Here is a 25,098-nt window from a genome sequence, read left to right on the forward strand (position 1 = left end):
TATAATGAGGTTGGACAAACTTGGGTTGGTTCTTCTGCAGTGGCAGAGGCTCAAGAGAGATCTGATAGAGGTTTATAAGATTATGAGAAGTACATACAGAGTAGATAGATGGTATCTTTTCCCCAGGGCAGGGTTAAAATGCCTAATACTAGAGGGCATGCATTGAAGATGGGGGGGGGTAATTTCAAAGGAGGTGAGAGGGGCAAGTTGTTTTCTTTTAAATAGAGTGGTGGGTGTCTGGAATGCGCTGCCTGGGTGGCAGATACATTAGAGACTTTTAAGAGATGTTTGGATAGGCACAATAATGTGAGGAAAATGGATGGACATTGTGTAGGCATTAGAGATTCGTTTAGTTGGCCACTTGATTATAATTTAATTGGCTTGGCACAACATTGTGGGCTAAAGGGCCTGTTCTTGTGCTGTACTGGTCTATGTTTGATATTCTTAAGTAATTGGATAAAATGTTAATTCACTCATACCAACTAAGAAATTATATCACAAATTGGTATTCAGTGATCACAACTGTCATTAAAATGGATATAAACTATATAAAGGTTAATGTTAATGTTAAACACCCACCATGACTACCTTCAGCACCTTGCACCATCAGGTGGTTAACTCAGATTGTCTCTAGACACTTTTAAGAAAAAATTACAAATTTAGTAGAGAGATAAAATGGATAGTCAATGCTTCAGACCCATTTCCTTTTACATATACTGCCTGACCCGCTGAGTTCCTCTGGCTCCTTTGTGTTTTGCTCCAGATTTTTAGCATCTGCAGCCTCTTGTGTCTCCAAAACCACTAAGCATAGAAAAAATAACCAAATGCTGGAGGAACATCATCTATGGAGAGGAATTAAACAGTCAATGCTTCGGGCCAAGACCCTTCATTGGGACTGGAAAGAAAGTGGGAAGAAGACAGAATAAGGTGGTGGGGAGAGGGGAAGGAGACCAAGCCAGCAGGTGGTCTATGAAACTAGGTGAGGGGAAGATAACGAAGTAGGAAGCTGGAAGGTTTGAGGAGGTTTACAGGCAGACGATAAAATATTAGAAGGAAGCAATCAATAGAATTAGTACATTGTGTATGGACAAAGGTAGAGACTTTGATCTCAAGTGCCTTTTATGCTGTGACTATTCTGCAATTTAGACCATAAGACATAGGAGCAGAATTAGGCCATTCAGCCCATCAAAACTGCTCCGCCATTCCAACATGGCTGACATTGTTCCCCTCAACCACATTCTCATGCGGTCTCCCCATAACCTTTACTAATCAAGAACTTATCAACCTCTGCTTTAAATATACTCATTGATTTGGCCTGCATAGCCATCTGTGGTAATGAATTCCACAGATTCACCACCCTCTGGCTAAAGAAATTCCTCATCTCTGTTTTTAAATGGATTTCTATTGAGACTGTGCCATCTGGTCCTAGACTCTCTCACTATAGGAAACATCCATCCCACATCCACTCTGTCAAGGTCTCTCAATATTTGATAGGTTTCAATGAGATCCACTCTCATTTTTCAAAACTCCAGCGAGAAAAAGACACACTGATTAGGAAAGGCATTGGAAAACCCCTACCTGACAAATGTGATTGAGCCTTTTGAAGTGATGACCAAGAGCAATGATGAGGGCAGGAGGGGTAGATGTGGCTTACATGGACTCTAGCAAAGCTTTTGACAAAGTCCCTTATGGAACTCAGGTTAAACTAACCAAATGGATATAACATTGGCTTGGAAGAAGAAAGCAGAGGTAGTTGTGGAGGGTTGTATTTCAGATGGGGGGTGGTGGTGCTGTGGACAATGGTGCGCCACAGGGATCAGTGTGCACTGATCACTGGACAACAAAGTAATCAACAAGAGAAAATCTGCAGGTGCTGAACTCCAAGCAACACACACAAAATGCTGGAGGAACTCAGCAGGTCAGGCAGTATCTATGGAAAAAAGCACAGTCGACGTTTCAGGACAAGCCTTTGGCAGGACTGGAGAAAAAAAAGCTGAGGAGTAGATTTAAAAGGTGGGGGAGGGGAGAGGGAAACACCAGGTGATAGGTGTAACCTGGAGGGGAGGGATGAAGTAAAGAGCTGGAAAGTTGAATGGTGAAAGAACCAAAAGACCATGGAAGAAAGAAAAGGGGGGTGGGGGGGGAGGAGCAGCAGAGGGAGGTGATGGTGGGCAAGGAGGTAAGGTGAGAGGGGGGAAAAGGGGATGGGAAATGGTGGTGGGGGGGGGAGGGTTGGGGGCACTACCAGAAGCTCGAGAAATCGATGTTCATGCCATCAGGTTGGAGGTTACCCAAAAGGAATATAAGGTGTTGTTCCTCCAAACTAAGCGTGGCCTCATCACTACAGTGGAGGCCAGGGATAGACATAGCGGAATGGGAAGTGGAATTAAAATGGGTGACTACTGGAAGATCCCACTTTTTTTGGTGGATGGAGAATGCAGAAAATGACCCAAACAGACTCAAAGGTGTTTCTATCAACTTGTGCTTCTCTCACCCCTCCCCCCACCTTTTAAATCTACTCCTCAGCTTTTTTCCCTCCAGTCCTGCCAAAGGGTTCAGCCTGAAACGTCAACTGTACTCTTTTCCATAGATGCTGCCTGGCCTGCTAAGTTCCTTCAGCATTTTGTGTGTGTAACAAAGTCATTAACATGGCACTGTCTGCAAACTTACAAAGCAAAACTGGTATCAATAACCAGTTATCAATAAGAGGGCTATCAATAATCTATGATGAATGTACGCTACAAGAGAATCTAGACCAACTTGGGAAGTGGGCCAAAAAAACAGCAAATGGTATTTAACCCTGACAGTACAGAGTAAAAGGTCAACCATGATGTCACTGAGGCCACACAGGGCCCAATGGCTCACTTCTGTTTCTGGTGTTAATTAAAACCACAAATTTCATAGTAATTGTTACTGCAACTAGAATTACAGAAATGAAATTTCACATTTCATGTAATTTTATTTTATTTTTAAATTTTTATTCAGAGATACTGCATGGAACAGGCCCTTCCAGCCCAATGAGCTGAAACCAGCAGCCCAACAATTTAACCCAAGCCTAATTATGGGGCAATTTACGATGACCAATTAACCAACTAACCAGAACATCTTTGGAATGTGGGAGGAAATTGAAGCATCTGGAAGAAACCCACACGTTCACAGGGAGGAATGCACAAACTCCTTACAGACGATGTCAGAACTGAATTCTGAACTCTGACACCCTGAGCTGCAGTAGCATCGCGCACACCACTGAGCCATGGCGCCCACGGTACTTGAATCACAATCCCGAAGTTTCCTGATAAGATTCAACTCTGTGTCAATGGGCCAGAACTAACTGCTGGAGCAGTAACTGAATTACTACCTTAATACTTCACATACTGTTGTGAAGCTCATCAAATTCAACCACTGAGCTACAGAAATTCTAAGCTCAAAATTTCTCCATCAGTGTTTGGGAGATATTAAAACTACAGGCACATAGAGAAAACAGGTAAAACCGTGTTAGGATTCATGGAACTCATAGGCTGTTTGTCCCACTCCCATCAGGGAGGAGGCTACATCATCCATGCCAACTCCACCAACCAGACTCAGACACAGTTACTTTCCCCAAGCAGTAAGGCTGATCAACACCTCCACCCACCAAACCCCAACCACCACTACTTTATCATTTCCAGTCAGACACTCCTGTGCCTAGTGTCACTTTATGGACAGACAATCAATCTATATACTTAAGACGATAAGACACATGAGTAGAATTAGGCCATTTCATTATGGCTGATCCCGGATCCCACTCAACCCCATACACCTGCCTTCTCCCCATATCCTTTGATGCCCTAACTGATTAGGAAATGATCAACTTCCACCTTATACGTATGGACTTGGCCTCCACTGCAGCCTGTGACGGAGCATTCCACCCATTTACTACTCTCTGGCTAAAAAAATTACTCTGTACCTCTGTTCAAAAGGGCCGCCTCTCAATTTTGAGACCGTGCCCTCTAGTTCTGGATACCTCCACCATTGAAAATATCTTCTCCACATCCACCCCATCTATTCCCTTCAACATTTGGTAGGTTTGGTAAGTAGAATCCCTATGCATTCTTCTAAATTCCAGCTAAACCCTTCAATCACAGAATCATCCTCATGAAGGAGCTTAGGAGGGATATTGGCGCCTAACTGTGACTTTTGCTTGCATCTTCAGAGACAACTCTATTTCTACCTCTAATATCTTTATTTTTCCCTTTCAGGGTTCTTTTGAAGACCCTGACCTGGAGTTACACGCAGGCTTCGGTTCTTTGCGGGAATGGGACCCGTTCTCGGGGTTCCACGACTAGCCGTTATACGACATGCCAAGGGTTTGGCTTGAGAGTCTCACTCGTGTTTGGAAACCCAAGATCTCGGGGCTCTGGAGACGGGCGGATTGAGGGTCGGTGTCACAGCAGGAGACTCCTGTGTCGTTGGGAAGGCCGGAAAATCTTTCACCGTGGGCCCAAAGACCCGAGGTCTTTGCGATCTTCGGACTGAGAGCTTGAAAAAAGCGATGAAACGGACTGTTGTTATGTCTCCCGCTCGCTGTGAAAATGGGGGGGCACCTCCCTCTCCCTTATTTGGGAGAGAGAGAGAACCTGTGGTTTGTCAAGTGCCGGATGAAATGCGAAGCCTTTGGGGTAACTTTGGCCTGTGTCTCTGCTATTACTTAGCACACGCTTGGGTTCGGTGACAGTACCGATGTGCTTTTTTTTGCTGGTAGGGGGAGGGGGATCGTTGCTTGCTGCCGCTTATGCGCAGGAGAGGGGAATTGGGGAGGGACTTTGGGGTTCTCAAACTGTCGTTCATTCTTTGGGGCACTTCTCTGTTTTTGTGGATGTTTGCAAAGGAAAAGCATTTCAGGATGTGTATTGTATACATTTCTCTGACATTAAATTGGACCTTTGAACCTCCTTTGGACTCTCTCCAATGACAATACATCCTTTCTGAGATATGGGGCTCAAACCTGTAGACAATACTCCCAAGTACAGCATGACTAGTGTCTTATAAAGGCTCAGCATTATCTCCTTGCTTTTATATTCTATTCCCCTTGAAATAAATGCCAACATTGCATTAGCCTTCTTTACCACAGACTCAACCTGTAAATTAACCATCGGTGAGTCTTGCACAAAGACCCCTATGCCTCTCTGATGTTTGAACCTTCTCCCCATTTAGATAATAGGCTGCACTGTTGTCCTTTTACCAAAATGCATTATTATACATTTCCCAACAGTCACCTTATGTACAGACACTTCTGTGCCTTGTGTCACTTTATGATATACAATCGATGTACATAAGGTATCTGAAGTATTTACATTTTTTTTGTGCTTATTTGTGCTGCATCGGATCTGAAGTAACAATTTTTGTTCTCCTTTACACCTGTGTACAGTAAATGATGTTAAACAAGCTTGAGTGGAGCAGCTTAATACAAGACATGACTGGTTAAGGCCAAGTCCGGCATGTTTACTTTTGAACCTACATACAAGTCCTATGAATTCCCCCAACACCATAAACAAATGCAGAAATACTCCCCGTATGACACTTCTTCAATAAGAAGAAAGCTATGAGTAGGCAAGAGAAACAGGAGAAATTGACAAAATGGCATTCTATGTAGTGCTTACTTTGAATCTCAGGGGGAAGAGCTGCCATTGTTGAGTGATGGAATGTGGCTGGATAATCTGCTAACTGAGGCAGGAAACTTGTATCGACACTTGTAACATTTGGCAACCGAACGGAAGACGGCTGATAAGCCAGAACACTGCAATAAGGAAACATTTTTAAAAAATCAGTTTTTCCATAAATATTGATAATTTATTAACAAGTTTTGTCATCAGCTGGCCTAGTGAGTAAATACGGTATAGAGAAATTTTCAGTTCAATCCTTACAGGGTCCAATGCCATTCAATGTCCAATAGTCCCTCTTACAACATGTACAATATTACATGTTGAACAATGTGAGTACATCAAACACTGAGAATTGTGACACTAAATAAAAATAAATGTCATGGATAGTCTCAAGCTCGACTGCAAAAGGAGGAGCGTTGGGAATGGGGTTAGCAACCCCATCCCATAAAAACCCAGAGCTACAGAAATGCCAACAGAAGCTCCAAAGACCTCATCCCTGGGCAAGGAAGAATACACCAAGATGGGCTGCACTGAGGAAAACATGAAAGACTGGCCCAGGACTGAGGGTTCTATCAAGCTATTGTCAGAGCCTCTGCTGCAGTAGGGGTGATGGGTTTAAGTACACAAGTAAAACAAGGTGAAGTTAAAATGGTGCTAAGCAGCTACTCCTTTGTTTGGCTTGAGAATCCGTTCGGAGTTGGAAGCCTAAGATCTCAGGGCTCTGCAGGTGGGCGGATCGAGGGTTGGCATCACGGCAGGAGACCCGTACGTAGTCAGGGGAGTCGGAAAATCTACTGCTGTGTGCCCAAAGGCCCAGGATCTTTGGGGACAGAGCTCAGAAAAAGCGAGGTAACAGACTTTTAACATCGTAAACCAGCGAGTTGTTGTTGTCTCCCCACTCGCTGGGAAAAACGGAGACACCTCCTTCCTCCTTATTAGGGAGAGAGAGAGCCTGTGGTATGCCGAATGCCAGGTGAAATGCAAAGTCTCTGGAGTAACTGCAAGTCTGTGTCTTTGCTATTGGTTTGCTCATGCTTGAGTGCTCGGTGGTGAGCGCTGATGCATCTTTTTTGCTGGGGGGGTAAATGGTGGATGTTCAGATTAATTATTTTACACTGGTATTCACATTAGGGAAGTTGATAGCAATCCAGCTGTCCTAAGGAAATCATGGCCTCAGCCAAGTTAACTAAAGCAAAATAATAATAATGAATGAAATAGTGGCACTAGTCATCACAGACTTTTAACATTAGAGAGCTTCCAGAACACAGCTTTAAACAGAGGAAGGGGACTATGAGAATATCTATAGAGTTCTCAGTTTACAAAATGTGCAATTGCATAAGAAAACGGAGTAAATCGCTCGATATTAAAGTGAAGGGGAAAACTAATAAACTATAAACTAAAGCAACATACACAAAACAGCTGGAGGAACTCAGAAGGTGAGGCAGCATCTATGAAAAGGAATAAATAATTGATGGGCTGAAACCTTTCATCAGGACTGAAGAAGGGTCTCAGCCCAAACCATCGACTATTTACTTTTTCCCAAAGATGTTGCTTGCCCAGCATTTTGTGTGTGTTGTTTTGGGTTTCTAGCATCTGCAGATTTTCTTGTGTTTGTGAATTATAAACTAGTTACCTGCACATCACGTCTGGAAATTACATTTCTTAATATAGAAACATAGAAAACCTACAGCACAATACAGGCCCTACATTGTGCCGAACACGTCCCTACCTTAGAAATTACTAGGCTTACCCACAGCCCTCTATTTTTCTAAGCTCCATATACCTATCCAAAAGTCTCTTCAAAGACCCTATCGTATCCGCCTCCTCTCCATTCCACGCACTCACCACTCTCTGAGTAAAAAACTTACCCCTGACATCTCCTCTGTACCTACTCCCTAGCACCTTAAACCTACGTCCTCTTGTGGAAACCATTTCAGCCCTGGGAAAAAGCCTCTGGCTATCCACACGATCAATGCCTCTCATCATCTTATACACCTCTATCAGGTCACCTCTCATCCTATTTGTCAGGAAATTACAAGTTTGATAGTTCCAAGTGTAAGGGGGTTTCATCTTTTATGTTACTGCGGAGGCTAATTAAATCAAAGAACAAGTCCAAAGTCTACAGGTCTCTGGAGGGCTGTTCTGAGGTTAAAGGACTCTGTATGGCGGGTAGGAGGGAAGAACAGGGCTTGTTTTGCTGCTTGTGTTCTGTGTTGTTCTGCCGAGCATCATGTGCATGCCATGCTGACAGGCTGCCCTCTGCACACCCCTGCGTGTGTTTATTTATTGAGATACAGCGCGAAGCAGGCCCTTCTGGCCACTTGAGCTGCACCACCCAGCAACCCGATTAACCCCAGCCTAATCGTGGGACAACTTACAACCTTCTAACCGGTACATCGTTGGATCGTGGGAAGAAACTGGAGCACCCGGAGGAAACGCGCGGATTCTACCGGGAGGATTACAGACTCATGACAGATGACATCAGAAGTTAACTCCACACTCTACAACCCAAGCTGTAATAGCGTCACACTAACCTTTACACTAGCATGCTGATTGTTAATGCACACATTTCACTGTATGCTTTGTGCACACGTGACAAATAAACTTGAATCCTGAATGGACTTGCAATGTAGAACTTAGCTGTAATGTTATTCTTTACAAGGATAGAGACAGGATCAGCTGTAGTGCTCTCTCCCACAAATGAATAACAATTCTACTCGTTAGCTCCACAGTGCATTTGTACAGTACATGTAGTTAGATTCAGTAGTAGTGATGACAGGGACAAAGGCAGGCCCTGGAGAAACAAGTCCGTTAACTGGGAACAAAGAACAGACAGCTGTTTAGAATAAAAGCAAGTAGTACAATAGAAATCCCACTAACCTTTTATTGGCAGTTTCTTCAGCGTCAGAAGGATATATGCACCTTTTTTTCAGCGGAGGTTCTTCCTCCCCTTCCGAGGAGGAACTATCAATTGTCAGATCTATGACCTCAACTTTTTTATTGCTACTTGGTTCACTGGTTGGCACAGCAGAACCAGTCTTGTTGGTGACTGTTGAACCTGCTGGAAGTTAAACAACTCGATTGCTACAAGGCCAGTAAAAACAAACTTAAAATACTACAGATCTAATCACATTAAATACAACCCCTGTCAGTACATTAGACACATTGTTTACCTGATCTGTAAGTGGCAGTAGGCAGCACATACCAGTCGTGCACCGGTTTGTGCTTTAGGTGCTGCAGGACAACTCCATGACTGAAAATGATACAGTCAAATCTACCACAGCACTGGTTAGGTGATATACACAGAATGCTGGAGGAATTCAGCAAGTCAGGCAGCATTTAGAGGAATAAACAGTTGATGTTTCAAGCCAAGATCCTTCATCAACTCAGGAAAGGAAGGGGGAAGATGTCAGAATAAGAAAAGGTGCGGTGGGAAAGGAGAACAAGCTAGGTGATAGGTGAGATTAGGATGGAGAGAAAAGCTGGTGGGGGGAGATGAATTAAGTAGAAAAGGTAAAGGGCTGAAGGAGGAGGAATCTGATAAGAGAGGAGAGTGGACCATGGGAGAAAGGGAAGGAGGAGGGACATGGGGGGAGATGATAAGCAGATGAGGAGAAGAGGTAAGAGGCCAGAATGGGGAACAAGAGAATAGTGGGGAATGGTTAGGTAATAGCAAGAAACTATTAGAATAGTTGAATCCAAAACAGTCCTGACGAAGGATCTCGGCCCGAAACGTCGACTGTACCTCTTCCTAGAGATGCTGCCTGGCCTGCTGCGTTCACCAGCAACTTTTGTGTGTGCTGCTTGAAAATGAGTTGTAGGGTTTCAGCAGATGGGCTGAAATATTGCACTGGATGTGAAACAACATGATCTTTGCGATGAAAAACAAATAGAACCCAAAGTTCAAAGTAATTTTTATTATCAAAATATCTACATATCACCGTATACTACCCTAAGATTCACTTTCTTGCAGGCATTTACAAAAGAACAAAGCAATGCAATAGAATTTATGAAGAACTAACTTCGCTATGGATGATCCCAAGCCTGGCTGTGAAAGGAGGGGGATAGGGCATCCCGTAAAAACCCAGTGCTATAGAAACGCCGACAGAAGCTCCAAAGACCTCATCCCTGGAAGAGGAAGGTACACCAAGAAGATGGGCTACACCTAGGGACAACCTGAAAGACTTGGTCCAGGACAGAGGACTCTGGTGACCTGCTGTCGGCAGCCAACGTCCCAGTAGGGGCAATGGGGCTTAAGAAGAAGATGATAATTAATAAAGACTGACAATCTATTTGCAAAAGACGACAAATCATGCAAATAACAAAAAAAAAAGTTGTAGAGTCCTTGAAAATGAGCCTGCAGGTTGTAGAGTCAGTTCAGAGTTGAGGTGAGTGAAGTTATCCACACTGGTTCAGGAGTCTGGTAGCTGTATCTGAGCTTGATAGCAAAACAAAAACAAAAGCTGTGAAACAGTCAGCAGGAAGAGTGCACAGTACTTGAGGATAAAATGATGGCAAGTGTTATGAAATATTGGAAGGGTGCGCAGGACCTGAGGATGAAATGACAGCAAGAGTTATAAAATAAGTGGCAACAGACAGGACAATGAATTTGAAGCTGGAAACACAAAATAGATTTTTCAATTCTTCCCTATTCACCTTCACACTTGCTAGTCTACCAAAATTGGGTGGCAGAGTGGAGATATGTCTCTACCAAAGGAGGTGTAAGGGACTCCTTCCCTCTGCTAGCTTGCAGAGCATCCTTGGACAAGGCGTTGCACCTGCTTAGCCCCCCACCCCCAACCAGGATCACATGAAGCCACGACAGCAGGTACAATAGAATTTCACAAGTCCTGCTTATGTAACCACTGACGCCAGGTAGACAACCTCTAAAGAGTATTGATAATGGCTGGGGTCACCTGTCTTGTAAAGACACTGTACAGAAAACGACAATGGCAAACCACTTCTGTAGAAAATTGCGCCAAGAATGATCATGATCAAAGACCATGACCAGCTGCATCATAATGACAACGATGATGATGATGAAAAGCCTACTAAGGGTTCAAAATTTAAAACTCTTCCGTTTAATGTTCTACATTCTATTCGGAAAATGGAGGACTATGTAGCGGGAAATGGTTAGATTGATTTTGGAATGGGTTAAAAGATTGTCACCACACGGGACAAAGGGCCTTTACTGTGGTATAATGTGCTATGTCCTATGTACTGTTAAATTTTGTCTGACTAGGCCCACAAGTTGTTCCCCAACACTGGCCTTTCCTGTGAATTCCTCCTCTTAGAACTGCCCCTGCACTGATCCACATGGCCGGCTTCCTTCCAATTTACTGAAGGTCTTAGTAACTTTCTACCACTGGAAAAAGCCTAACCAAAGAGAAGGTTGAACATTTGACTTAGAGGTCATGTTAATCTGGAGAAGTAACTTTGAAGAAATAATTGATAGAAAATAGTCCTGTTCCAGCATATCCAATTACACATATTATGAAAAAACTGCCAGATTATACTTGAAAAATTACAGCTTCCACCATTTTGCAAATAAGCATATTAGTGATAACTGCTCATCAGAACATGATTTTTAGCTTCAGACAGAATCCCAGATGACACCAGTGGATAGATGGAAGAGAGAAAACTACCAAGGGAGAAAAATAGATGAAGCCCAACCCCAATTCAGTGGTGCCAGAATGTTTATGAACCCTGTAGAATTTTCACAAATACACAAGGTACAAACATTCAGTATTTACAAGACAGTGAGTAGACTCAGATTAAAATATGGTTACTACTGTCTATAAAACATTCAATACCTTGGGGGCCCACCACTCCCAAAATCCCCCAATGTGCCCGTTGCGACCGCATGTTCCCTCTCCAAGGACAGCCAGGCACAAATGTATCCTTGGAAAAGGAGCAGGCAGCCCCTTGAGAAACTCAGAGAAGGGCTGCAACCTCTCACACTCTGTGTAAGCATAGTACACCAACTCCTCCAGCCCACAGAATGGACAGCTAGATGGGATGTCAAGTGAACCTGCTCAAAAACCTGTTGTATGGTACTGCCCAATGCAACACCTTCCACCCCAGGTCGCCAGTGTACAGGGGAAGGACACCTGCATAAAGAGACTTCCACTAGGGACCTCCTCCATTGCCAGATACCACAGAATGCCAAGACCAGTCCGGTCAGCAGACAAGGGCAAGGAAGTGAAAGGTGTGCAGTAGTAGAAACACTTTGGAGTGTCACAGAACAGCACGGTGGGTATCCCCACGTGAAAACTCACATTATGTGGGACCCTCTCCCATGTGGTCTCCTGAGCACGTCGTGTGGTGGTGCAGCCGGAACCCCTCCACTTCCCCGCGACCTTCTGACACCCAATGTAATCGAATCGGGACCAGTCCTCCCAGCAGTGACAGCACCGCCCAATGGCGCAGAAGCACCCTGCCTGGATGAAGGCAGACCCCATACACTCCACAGTTTCTGGTAGAAGTGGGGTAATTCCCTCAGAGTGGCATAGCTGATACTGCTTGTCGGTGTTTGTGTGCCCTCCTGCAGGCAGTGTCCCCGGCGCAGAAAGCGTATCACCAGCGTGTACCATCTTGGAGGATTGTCACAGATCATGTCTCTCTGCAGGGTCCTGAGGCGGAGAGCCGCCAGCTGCATGCGCATGCACACCAAGGACTGGGTGCCTTCTGTGACCGGAAGACTCAGGACCATCGCAGAGATCCAATGCCTTCTTTTGCCCCAGAAGTCGTCCACTAGCCTCTTCTGGGTGGGACCAATGCAGTCAGCTGAAACCATACCATGGAGGCAACCAGCTGATTGCTAACTAAAGCCCTTCCCTGATATGAGATCACACGAAGGAGGGCTGACCAGCGCCACAGCCAGGCAGAGATTTTTGTCTCCAAATCCTGCCATTTCGTCAGCCAGGCCTCCTCCAATGAGCTCATGCAGACCCCCAAATAGAAGAGGTGCGTGGTGCTCCACGCAAATACTCTCAACCCCTCCGGTAGGGAGTCCATCTGCCACTGACCCACCAAGAGGCCTGCACTCTTCTCTCAGTTGACCCTTGCAGAGGACGCAGCCAAAAAGACCTGCTGGCAGTCTCACAGACTCTGCAAGTCAACTGGGTCAGTGACCATAGGGAGGGTGTCATCGATGTAAGCCGACAGGATGACCTCCATGTCTGGTTTGTGTAGAACCAAACTCATAAACCTCTTGTGGAGAAGGCACAGGAATGGCTCCACAAAACCACATACAGCTGTCCCGACATGGTCATCCCTGAAGTATTCCCCTCCCAAAGCACAAGGGCGCCGTCAAGAAACCGTTGACCTTAACTAGGCACTATTCATAGTCATACTTTATTGATCCCGAGGGAAATTGGTTTTCGTTACAGTTGCACCAACCAAGAATAGAGTATAAATAAAGCAATATAAAACCATAAATAATTAAATAGTAATATGTAAATGCCAGGAAATAAGTCCAGGACCAGCCTATTGGCTCAGGGTGTCTGACCCTCCAAGGGAGGAGTTGTAAAGTATTCACCCTAGGAGTGGGCATCCTGCAAAGGTGCAATGCTGAAGGAGGTGAAAAACAAACCATGGGTAACAGTAAAAGACCTGCGTAAATCTCTAGAACTTGCTAAAGTCTCTGTTCATGCGTCCGTAAAGAAAACACTGGTCAACAATGGTGTTCATGACAGGACACCACAAAACCACAGCTCTCCAAACATTGCTGCACGTCTCAAGTACACAAAAGACCACCTGTATGTTCTACAACACCTCTGGGACAATGTTCTGTGGACAGACGAGACAACAGTGGAACTTTTTGGCAGAATTGTACATTGCTATGACTGGAGGAAAAAGGGCACTGCATCCAACACCAAAACTTCATCCTAACTGTGAAGCATGGTGGAAGGAGAATCATGGTTTGGGGCTGCTTTGCTGCCTCAGGGCCTGAACAGATTGGAATTGCTGAGGGAACAATGAACTCAAAATTGTATCAAGACATTTTACAGGAGAATGTCTAGATATCAGTCCATCATCTGAAGCATAATAGAAGTTGGATGATGCAACAAGACGATGACCCAACAGACGAGTAAATCAACAACAGAATGATTTAAAAAGAAGAAAATTTGTGTTTTAGAATGGCCAAGTCAATGTCCTGACCATAATCTGTAAGAAATGTTGTGGAAGGGCCTGAAGCAAATTGTTCATGCAAGGAAGCCCAGCAACATTCCAGAGATGAGGCAGTTTGGTACAGAGGAATGACCTAAAATTCCTCCAAGCCAGTGGGCAGGACTGATCAACAGTTGCTGGAAATATCTGGTTGAAGTTATTGCTGTACAAGGGGGTCACATCAGTCACTGAAAACAAAGGTTCACATACTTTTTCCAACAAATACATGTACGATTCGATAATTTTTCTCAATAAATAAATGAACAAGTAAAATGTTTTCTCTGTTATTCATCTAACTGGGTTCCCTTTATCTAGTTTTAGGACCTACGTATCATATTTTAGGTCACATTTATGCAGAAATAGAGAAATCCTACAGGGTTCACAAACTTGTACATTGCCTCAGTTCATAACTAGTGCTCACCAAAGTAATACAGACAGTAATGAAACCATCAGCTCAGAACTAGTCCTGAAAGACAGACACTACTGAAACCATTTGCTCAGAACTATTGCTGAAATACAAACACCACTGAAGCCATCAGCTCAGAACGAGTGCTCAAAGTAATACAGACACTACTGAAACCATTTGCTCAGAACTATTGCTGAAATACAAACACCACTGAAACCATCAGCTCAGAACTAGTGCTCAAATACAGACACTACTGAAACTATCAGATCAAAACTAGTGATTAAATACAGACACTACTGAAACTATCAGATCAAAACTAGTGATTAAATACAGTCACTACTGAAACTATGAGCTCAGAACTAGTGCTCAAATGTAGACACTACTGAAACCATCAGCTCAGAACCAGTGCTTAAGTATAATAAGAAGTTTGCACAGGCTAGGCAGTCATACAATCGAGCAGAGAGACAGGCCAGAAGAAACCATAACATCAAACTCAAAAATGACTTAACCAGTGGTAACCTTAGCAGCAAGAAATGGTGGAATGTTGTGATCTTCCTCTCTGGAAGACCAGGCCACTCTGACATCCCTGTCATTGAGCACAATGGGTCTGTACATACAACAGCAAAGGATAAGGCCAATATTTTCTGTCGGGCTTTTGCAGATAAATGTCGGCTCACAAATGCTAATGACCAGCCACCAGATGTCAAGCAGCTTCCTACCACCTTGCTGAACAAAATCATCTTCAAACCTGAAGACATCAGGAAAATTATGCAACAGCTTCAGCCTGATAAAGTATCTGGCCCAGACCAGATTCCAACTAGGGTCTTAAAGGAATGCAGTGCAGAACTTGCAAGTCCTCTCTGCCATCTCTTCCAGCTACGCTTCTCGAGTGGTGTATTCCCAGAACAATGGAAAATAGCATCATTAACACCAGTACGTACACAAGAGGGATTCCAGAGCTGATCCTACAAATTACCACCCCATATCCTTACTCAGTGTCAACAGCAAGGTAATGGAAGCAGCAGTCCACAAACAAGTTCAGAACTACCTACTCCGTAACAACTTAATCTCAAGAAGGCAGTATGGATTTTAGACCTGATCACAGTACAGCCAGACCATCAAAGTTGTTACCTCTGGTCAGGCTTCTGATTCTTCAACCATCAATGCATCTGTACCACAGGGTTCAATACCCTGTTTTCCATCTTCATTGACGACTTGGTTGATGCACTCAGTAACGAGCTATACCTGTACGCTGACGACTCCACACTATTTGCACCAATTAGAGCAGGAGAGTAATACAGTGGCAGCAGGCCTGAATAGGGATCTTGACAGGATGAAAGCCTGGGCAGGCGACTGGAATGTCACCTTTGAGTCTACTAAGTGCAAGGCGATGGTGATGTCTAGGAAGAGGAATCCAGCTAACCCCGATCTGTATTTTGGGAACTGCAAGCTAGATTTAAAGGAGGAGCTAGTAATCCTTGGTATTAATATTGACAGCAAGTTGGTGTGGGATAAACACCTTCCCACTATTTCAAACAAGGCTGGACAAAGGCTGACTTTGTCAGGTGTGTTCAAGGAGGATTCCTGACACAGCATGTGGACTGGCAGACGAGAGGAGAGGCCATACTGGATCTAGTTCTGGGTAATGAACCTGGTCAGGTGACAGACATCTTGGTGGGGGTGCATTTTGGTGAGAGTGACCACAACTCCCTTAGCTTCAGCATAGCTATGGAAAAGGATAAAAACAGACAAAATGGGAAAGTGCTTAACTGGGGAAGGGCTAACTATGAAGGGATGAGGCAGGAACTAGTGAGAGTAAATTGGAAACAGATGTTCAAGGGTGATAGCACAGAAGTAATGAGGAGGAAGTTTAGGAACCACTTGTGCTGGGTTCAGGATAGGATTGTCCCACTGAGACAAGGAAAAAAATGGTAGGAAAAGGGAACCGTGGCTGACGAAACATGCGAGGCAACTCGTCAAGAGGAAGAGGAAGAAGAAGAATTCTTATTTTAGATATAAGAAGCAGGAAGGGCTCATGAGAAATATAGGGTAGCCAGGAAGGAGCTTAAGAAGGGATTTAGGAGAGCTCGAAGGAGGCATGAGAAGGCCTTGGCATATAGGATTAAGGAGAACCCCAAGGCGTTCTATGCATATGTGAAGAACAGAAGGATGACAAGAATGAAGGTGGGGCTGCTAAAGGATAAAGAAGGCAACATGTGCCTGGAGGCAGAGGAGGTTAGGAGGTCCTAAATGAATACTTTGCTTCAGTATTCACAAGTGAAAAGGACCTTAATCAGGGTGAGGTCGAAATAGAACAGGTCTGTGTGCTGGACAATGTGTAGATTAAGGAAGAAGTGTTGGATCTTCTTAAAAACATCAAGATTGGTAAGCCCCGAGGGCCGGACGTGATATACCCCAGGCTGCTGTGGGAAGTGACAGAAGAGATCGCTGGAGCAGTAGCTATGATCTTTGAATCCTCTTTGGCTGCAGGGGAGATGCCAGAGGATTGGAGAATGGCAAATGTAGTTCCCTTGTTTAAAAAAAGGTAATAGGGAGAATCCTGGGAACTACAGACCGGTGAGTCTTATGTCAGTGGTCTGCAAACTATTGGAAAGGATTCTTAAGGATAGGATCTTAAGGGAGGGGAGAAGATGGCGGCACAACGCAGAGCACGCGGCCGTTCCGAATGATATCGTATGTGTTAACTAGAGGGCTGTGCACAATCCGGATTTGATGGAGACAGCCGTGAGAAGCACGGAGGAACACCTGGAGTAACTTCTGAAATGCCCGTTTCGCTGCCGCTGCTACTGTGCGATCCAGAATCTCCGGAGGGGAAGGCCCCAAATCCTCGGCTTTGCCTATCGCCTGTTGCTGGGGCCAGGATCGAAGCGCTTGGCAGAGATGGTGCTCGGTGTCGGAGAGCTGGTCGGAGGCTCAGAGTTTTCGGATGGACTCGGAGTCGGACTGTGGTCGGATGCTTCCAGAATGCTGCATCGGCAAGTTTGCGGCCCTGGTGGTTCACTGTCTGCGTGAGATGATGGGACTTTCAAGAAACTTTGAGACTTTTACATGTCCATGGTCTGTTCTTATCAAATTACGGTATTGCTTTGCACTGTTGTAACTATATGTTATAATTAAGTAGTTTGTCGTCAAGTTTTTAAGTCGGTTTGTTATGTGTCTCTCTGATATCATTCTGGAAAAACCATTGTACTAAATGACAATATTTAGTAATCGGCTCAGAACCAGTGCTTAAATATAGACACTACTGAAACCATCAGCTCAGAACTGGTGCTCAGCAAATTTAAATAGATTCTAAAACGTACAGAAAGAGAATTAGGCTACTCAGGCGATCAAAACCGCTCCACATTCCATCACGGCTGATTTATTATCCCTCTCAACACCATTCTCCTCCCTTCTCCCTGTAACCTTTGACCTCCTTACTAATGAAGAACTGATCAACCTCCGACTTAAGTACACACAATAACTTGTCTCAACAGACATCTATGGCAATGAATTCTATCGATTCACCATCCTCTGCTAAAGAAATTTTTCTTTTTTTTTCCCTAAAGGGATGTTCCTCTTTTCTGAGGCTGTGCCCTCTGGTCCTAGACTCCCCCACTACAGGAAACATCCTCTTCACATCCACTCAATAGGTTTCAGTAGGTACATTTTGTGTCAGACAAATGTATACTTTAAATACTTTATACTTTATTGTCGCCAAACAATTGGTACTAGAACGTACAATCATCACAGTGATATTTGATTCTGCGCTTCACACTCTCTGGATTACAAATATTAAATAACAAAAATATTAAGTTAAAATTAGTAAATATTAAAAATTTAAATTATAAATCATAATAGAAAAATGGGAAGTAAGGTAGTGCAAAAAAACTGAGAGGCAGGTCTGGATATTTGGAGGGTACGGCTCAGATCCGGGTCAGGATCCGTTCAGCAGTCTTATCACAGTTGGAAAGAAGCTGTTCCCAAATCTGGCCGTACAAGTCTTCAAGTTCCTGAACCTTCTCCCGGAGAGAAAAGGGACAAAAAGTGTGTTGGCTGGGTGGATCATGTCCTTGATTATCCTGGCAGCACTGCTCCGACAGCGTGCGGTGTAAAGTGAGTCCATGGACGGAAGATTGGTTTGTGTGATGTGCTGGGCTGTGTTCACGATCCTCTGCAGCTTCTTTCGGTCTTGGACAGGACAACTTCCATATCAGGTTGTGATGCACCCTAGAAGAATGCTTTCTACGGTGCGTCTATAAAAATTAGTGAGGGTTTTAGGGGACAGGCCAAATTTCTTTAGTTTTCTCAGGAAGTAAAGGTGCTGGTGGGCCTTTATACAATATACATACTGAAATTCTTTTTCTTCGCAAACATCCAGGAAAACAGAGGGGTGCCGCAAAGAACCCTAAGCCTTTCTATATTTGATTTGTTTCAGTGAGATTCCCCCCCTCAAACTGGTGAACTCCAGCAAGCACAAACCGACAGCCATCAAACGCTCCTCATACATTAACCCTTATATTCCCAGGTTCATTCTCATGAACATGAGAAAATCTGCAGTTGCTAAAAATCCAAAGCTATACACACAAAATGCTGGAGAACCCAGCAGGCCAGGCAGTATGGGATGGGGGAAATATACTATTAGGCAGGAACTTGGGAGCAGATGTTCTCAGGGAAATGCATGGCAGAAATGTGGCAAATGTTCAGGGAACATTTGCATGGATTTCTGCATAGGTATGTTGCATTGAGGCAGGGAAAGGATGGTAGGGTTAAAGAACCATGGTGTACAAAGGATGCAGAAAATCTAGTTAAGAAGAAAAGAAAAGCTTACGAAAAATTCAAGAAACTAGGTACTGTTAGAGGTCTAGAAAATTACAAGGTTGCCAGGAAGGAGCTTAAGAATGGAATTAGGAGAGCCAAAAGGGACCATGAGAAGGCCTTGGCAAGCAGGATTAACGAAAACCCCATGGAATTCTATATACAAGTGGGGCAAGAAGATGAGCCATGCGAAAATAGAAAATAGAAAATAGGTGCGATAGTGGAAACGTGTGCATGAAGTCGGAGGACGTAACGGAAGTATTTAATGAATACTTTGCTTCAATATTCACTGGGGGAAAAGACCTTGGCAATTGTGGAGATGACTTACAGTGGACTGAAACGCTTGAACATTTAGACATCAAGAAAGAGGATGTGCTGGAACTTTTGAAAAGTATCAAGTTAGATAAGTCACTGAGACCAGATGAGATATACCACCAGGCTACTGTGGGAAGCGAGGGAGGACACTGCTGAACCTTTTGCAATGATCCTTGTATCATCAAACAGGATGGGAGAAGTATTGGAGGATTGGAGTGTTGCAAATGTTGTTCCCTTGTTCAAGAAAGGGTGCGGAGATAACCCAGGAAATTATAGACCAATGAGTCTGACTTCAGTTGTGGGCAAGTTGTTGGAGAAGATCCTGACAGGCAGGAATTATGACCATTTGAAGAGACATAATCTGATTAGGAATAGTCAGCAAGGCTTTGTCAAGGGCAGGTCGTGCCTTACGAGCCTGAGTGAATTCTTTTGAGGATCTTACAAAATACATTGAAGATTGAGTAGTGTATATGGATTTCAGTAAGGCATTTGATAAGGTTCGCCATGCAAGACTCTTTCAGAAAGTAAGGAGGCATGGGATCCAAGGAGACCTTGCTTTGTGGATCCAGAATTGGCTTTCCCTCAGAAGGCAAAAGTGGCTGTAGATGATTCGTATTCTACATGGAGGTCGATGACCAGTGGTGTCCCGCAGGGATCTGTTCTGGGACCCCCTTCTTTGTGATTTTTATGAATCACCTGGATGAAGAAGTAGAAGGGTGGATTAATAAGTTTGCTGATGACACAAAGGCTGAGGGTGTTGTAGATAGTCTGGATGGTTGTGAGAGGTTACAGCAGGACAGCGATAGGATGCAGAACTGGGCTGAGAAGTGGCAGATGGATTTCAACCCAGATAAGTGTGAAGTGGTTCATTTTGGCAGGTCAAATTTGAAGACAGAATATAATATTAATGGTAATACTGTTGGCAGTGTGGAGGATCTGAGAGATTTTGGGGTCCGTGTTCATAGGATGCTCAAAGCTGCTGCGCAGGTTGACAGTGTTGTTAAGAAGGTTATGGTGTGCTGGCATTCATCAACTGCAGGATTGAGTTCAAGAGCCGTGAGGTAATGTTACAGCTATACAAGAAACTGGTCAGACCCCACTTGGAATACTGTGTTCAGTTCTGGTCACCTCACTACAGGAGGGATGTGGAAACCATAGAAAGGGTGCAGAGGAGATTTACAAGGATGTTGCCTGGATTGGGGAGCATGCCTTATGAGAATACATTGAGTGAACTTGGCCTTTTCTCCTTGGAGCGACAGAGGATGAGAGGTGACCTGATGGAGCTGTGTAAAATGATGAGGGACTTTGATTGTTTGGCTAGCCAGAGGCTTTTACCCAGGGCTGAAATGGCTAACACAAGGGGGCATAGTTTTAAGGTGCTTGAAAATATGTACTGAGGAGATTTCAGGGGTAAGTTTTTCCACACAGAGAGTGGTGGGTATGTGGAATGCACCACTGGCAGTGGTGATGGAAGCAGATACAATAGGATCTTTTAAGAGCCTCTTAGATAGGTACATGGAGCTTAGAAAAATAGAGGGCTATGCACAAGGGAAATTCTAGGCAGTTTCTAGAATAGGTTTCATGGTCAGTACAACATTGTGGCCCAAGGGGCCTGTAATGTGCTGTAGATTTCCATGTTCTATGTTCTACATGTTCTATCTTGGTGCTGCCTGGTCTGCTGAGTTCCTCCAGCATTTTGTGTGTGTTGCTTATTCTCATGAACTTCTTCTAGATTCTCTGCAATGCCCGCAGATTCTTTCCTAGTTAAAGGGCCATATACACAAATACTCATGAACCGTCTGATTAAAAAACCTTACATCTTTTCAGCTATCAAATTACAGAAAAATGGCATTTTTTTTAAACAAGGAAAGCATCCTTAAGTCCAAGAATTTATACCTACATGCAAGTTCAACTTTTGTACATTGTGAATTGGATAGCTTCAAAGATTCCTTCTTGGGCCTCATTGGATACCAAGAGCCATCTTCTTGAAACTTAATCTCATCTACATCAGTACAAGAATTCAGGATTTCCATAAACAATCTGAAAGAAAATACAAAGTTATCTTAATGTCAAAAGTCAAAAGTAATACAAGTATTATCAACCAAAACTCAGATATAAACTTGTCTTATAGAACCTGTAGCTAGCTGCATCATCGTCTGGTATGGAAGGCCAAGTACACAGGATTAGAGAAAGCCGCAGAAAGTTGTAAACTCAGCCAGCTCCATCACTGGCACTCGCCTCTCCAGTACTGAGGACACTTCAAAAGATGACGCCATGAACAATACCTCATTATTTTCTTTTTGATCTACTTATTTAATTTAAATATTAAAAAAATATATTTTTTATTGTAATTTATAGGTTTTATTACCTATTGCATTGTAATGCTGCCGGAAAACAATAAATTTCATGACATATGCCAGTGATATTAAACCTGATGTGGATTTTGGCTACTTGATGTGATGAGCCCTTAAGCCTGGAAGTATAAGGAGTAAATGTAAACACAGTTGTTCTCTTCGGTCTCTGACTCTGATTACTGGGACCAGCAGCATCCTGCATTGGGGAGTTGCGTACGGCACAGCTAAATCAAATAGGGAACTTCAACAGCAAGAAAATACCCAAAGCTTCAAGCTCACATCAAATGACACAACTAAAACCTCGGCAAAACCATCAACATATTGTTACAACACATTATATCGGAGAATACCTCTTCTCCTCACCTGCCAAATTTTTCTATTCCCCCCTGTTCTCTTACCACTTCTCCTCACTGGCCTGTCACCACCCCTGTTCCTCTCCTCCTTCCCTTCCTCTCCTATCAGACTCCTTTTCCAGTCCTTTCCTTTTTCCACCTATAACCTTCCAGCTTCTTACTTCATCCGCCCTCCCTCACCCACCTGGCTTCACCTGTCACCTTCCAGCTTGTCCTCCTTCCAGCTTCTTAATCTGGTATCTTCCCCCTTTCTTTCCAGCCCTGATGAAGGGTCTAGGGCCAAAATATCAAATGGTTATTCATTTCCAGAGATGCTGCCTGACTTGCTGAGTTCCTCCAACATCTTGTGTGTATTCAATAGGAGAATGATTGACCAAACTATGGAAGGCTAATTAACAGAGTGAACATGGTCACAAATGTAAATTAGTATTTTTAAAAAGGCAGGGATGGGAAATAATATAGCAGTGGCTTTGCTAAGTCCTACTTCAGGAAAATTTGTTCTCTGAGATGATCTTGTCCCATTCTCATACCAATTATTAATAGTAGTTAATCATTCATATCATTCTGTGCAAACCTCCTAATATTATCAAGTTCCCAAGTTCGAAAACTAATCTAAGTAAGGAATATACCAGAGAGCACACAAGCAATACAATCAAGATGACTGAAATTTCTGCCATTATGGTTAATGGCGGGAGGAGAAGATGGCAGCGCGACGCAGCTCGCAGAGGCCACTCCGGTGGTGATGTCTTACCTGTCAAATAGGGTGCTATGCACAATCCTGATTTGATGGAGACAGACGTGAGAGCACGGAGGAACATCTGGTGAAACTTCTGAAATGCCTTCTTCACTGCTGCTGCTACTGTGTGGTCCAGAATCTCCGGAGGAGAAGGCCCCGAGTCCTCGGCTTTGCTTGTTGCTCGGCGGCCAGGGCAGGGTCGAAGCGCTCGGCAGAGGACGGTGTTCGGTGTCAGAGGGCTGGTCGGAGGCTCGAAGTTTTCGGACAGACTCAGAGTCCACTGCGGTCGGGTGCTTCCAATGGTGCGGCATTGGCAAGTTTGCGGTGCTTGGAGGTTCATGGCAGGGAGAGTTTCTCCCTTCTACCGTCTGTGTGAGATGATGAGGCTATCGGAATTTTGAGACTTTTTTTTTTTACCGTGCCCATGGTCTGCTCTTTATCAAGTTACTGTATTGCTTTGCACTGTTGTAACAATATGTTATAATTATGTGGTTTTGTCAGTTTTAGTCTTGGTTTGTCTTGTGTTTCTTGTGATATCATTCTGGACGAACATTGTATCATTTTTTAATGCATGCATTTCTAAATGACAATAAATGAGGACTGAGTGTCCTCATAATCTAATCTATTCTAATTTTCTGAAAGAGAGACATAGAGGACAAGAGATCTATTTCGTCACAACATGGGGCCCTCAGTAGCGTGGCGGTTAGCATGATGCTATTACATCTCAGGGTAGAGTTCAATTCCAATGTCGTCTGTAAGGAGTTTGTACACATGGGTTTTCTCCAGGTGCTCTGCTTTTCTCCCACAGTGCAAAGACATACTGGTTACTAAGTAAATTAGTCATTGTAAATTGTCCTATGATTAAGCCAGGGTTAAATGTGTGGATTGCTGGGTGGAGTGGCTTAATGGGCTGGAATGGCATGTTCCATGCCATCATAAACAAAAAGAAGCAAGCTAATTGGTCATTTGATTTAATGCTAGATCTGAGGAAGCCCATTCCCTCACATAAAACCATAAGACATAGGAGCAGAATGAGGCCATTTGGCCCATCGAGTCTGCTCCACTGATCCTTTCTTTCCCCCTGCTCAGCCCCACTCCTATCTGAATACATTTTCTATCACAGACACCCATTAAGACCACCTTACTTCCCCACTGCACGAGGAGTAATTTGCAGCAGCTAATCCACGCAGCCAGCAGGATGTGGAAAGGAAACCCACGCAGTCATAGAGACAACAAAAACCCCATACAGCACCAGAGATCAGAACCAAACCCAGGCCCTAGCCACAGCACCACCAGAGGACAATTGGACATGAGCTGCCAAGTAAATTATGAACAGCTTACAGAACAGTCATGGATGGATCTGAATGTTTCTGATGCTGGGATGCTGGGAGATAAAGACTGTCAAAATGCAGCTGACACATAGTCTCAATCCCGGAAAGGGTCTACCAGCTTTTAAAGAAAGAACTGATGGATCAGGACAGAGTGAAGGTTAAGAGCAAGATTCTTTGAGGAGAATACAATTGATTTTATCAGTTTCTCAATAGGAGTAAAAACAGGTAATAAAATGAAAGCAACACAAAATGCTGGAGGAACTCAGTAGGCCAGGCAGCATCTATGGAAAAGAACTGATCTTTTGGGCCGAGATCCTTCATCAGGAAATGAAATATATTCCTTGAGATGTATAGATCACTGGGTTGTAATGACTTGGTACACTGAAAGATAACAGGCTCAGTGTACTGATTGAGTTTCTGAGTGGCAAGAATTCCCCTGATGATTATCTCCCCCCCACCCCCCCCATACAGTACCGTACAGTTAATGCAGATAAGTGCGAGGTGTTGCACTTTGGCAGGACAGGCCAGGGTAGGGCTTACATAGTGTGTGGCAAGACACTAAAGAGTGTGGTAGAGCAGAGGGATCTGGTAATACAGATCCATAATTCCTTAAAAGTGGTGTCATGGGTAGATAGAGTAGCAAAGAAAGCTTTTGGCACGTTGGTCTTCATAAATCAAAAAACTAGGTACAAGAGTTGGGATGTTATGTTGAAACTGCATAAGATGTTGGTGAGCACCAGGAAATCTGCAGATGCTGGAAATTCAAGCAACACACACAAAAAATGCTGGTGAACGCAGCAGGCCAGGCAGCATCTATAGAAAGAGGTACAGTCGACGTTTTGGGCCGACACCCTTCATCAGGACTAACTGAAAGAAGAGATAGTAAGAGATTTGAAAGTAGAAGGGGGAGGGGGGAGATCCGAAATGACAGGAGAAGACAGAAGGGGGAGGGATGGAGCTAAGAGCTGGAA

At 44.0% G+C, this 25,098-nt stretch overlaps 1 protein-coding gene across 5 annotated transcripts in view; it reads right to left on the reverse strand.

The window, feature by feature from the left end:
• The window catches only part of pias2 (protein inhibitor of activated STAT, 2), a 109,923-nt gene that overhangs the window by 13,763 nt on the left and 71,062 nt on the right, over positions 1-25,098 (reverse strand). For 3 of the 5 annotated variants that reach the window (XM_072252163.1, XM_072252160.1, XM_072252162.1), the window contains exons 10-12: positions 21,254-21,393; positions 8,523-8,703; positions 5,640-5,776 (exon numbers count right to left, since the gene is read on the reverse strand). In XM_072252163.1, the coding sequence (XP_072108264.1) occupies positions 5,640-5,776; positions 8,523-8,703; positions 21,254-21,393 (458 nt within the window). Of the gene's footprint in view, positions 1-5,639; positions 5,777-8,522; positions 8,704-21,253; positions 21,394-23,079; positions 23,165-25,098 lie in introns of those variants that run through there. The other 2 variants (XM_072252161.1, XM_072252164.1) reach the window with 2 other exon arrangements.

This window comes from Mobula birostris, chromosome 3 (genome assembly GCF_030028105.1).
Source record: "Mobula birostris isolate sMobBir1 chromosome 3, sMobBir1.hap1, whole genome shotgun sequence".
Classification (NCBI taxonomy): domain Eukaryota; kingdom Metazoa; phylum Chordata; class Chondrichthyes; order Myliobatiformes; family Myliobatidae; genus Mobula; species Mobula birostris.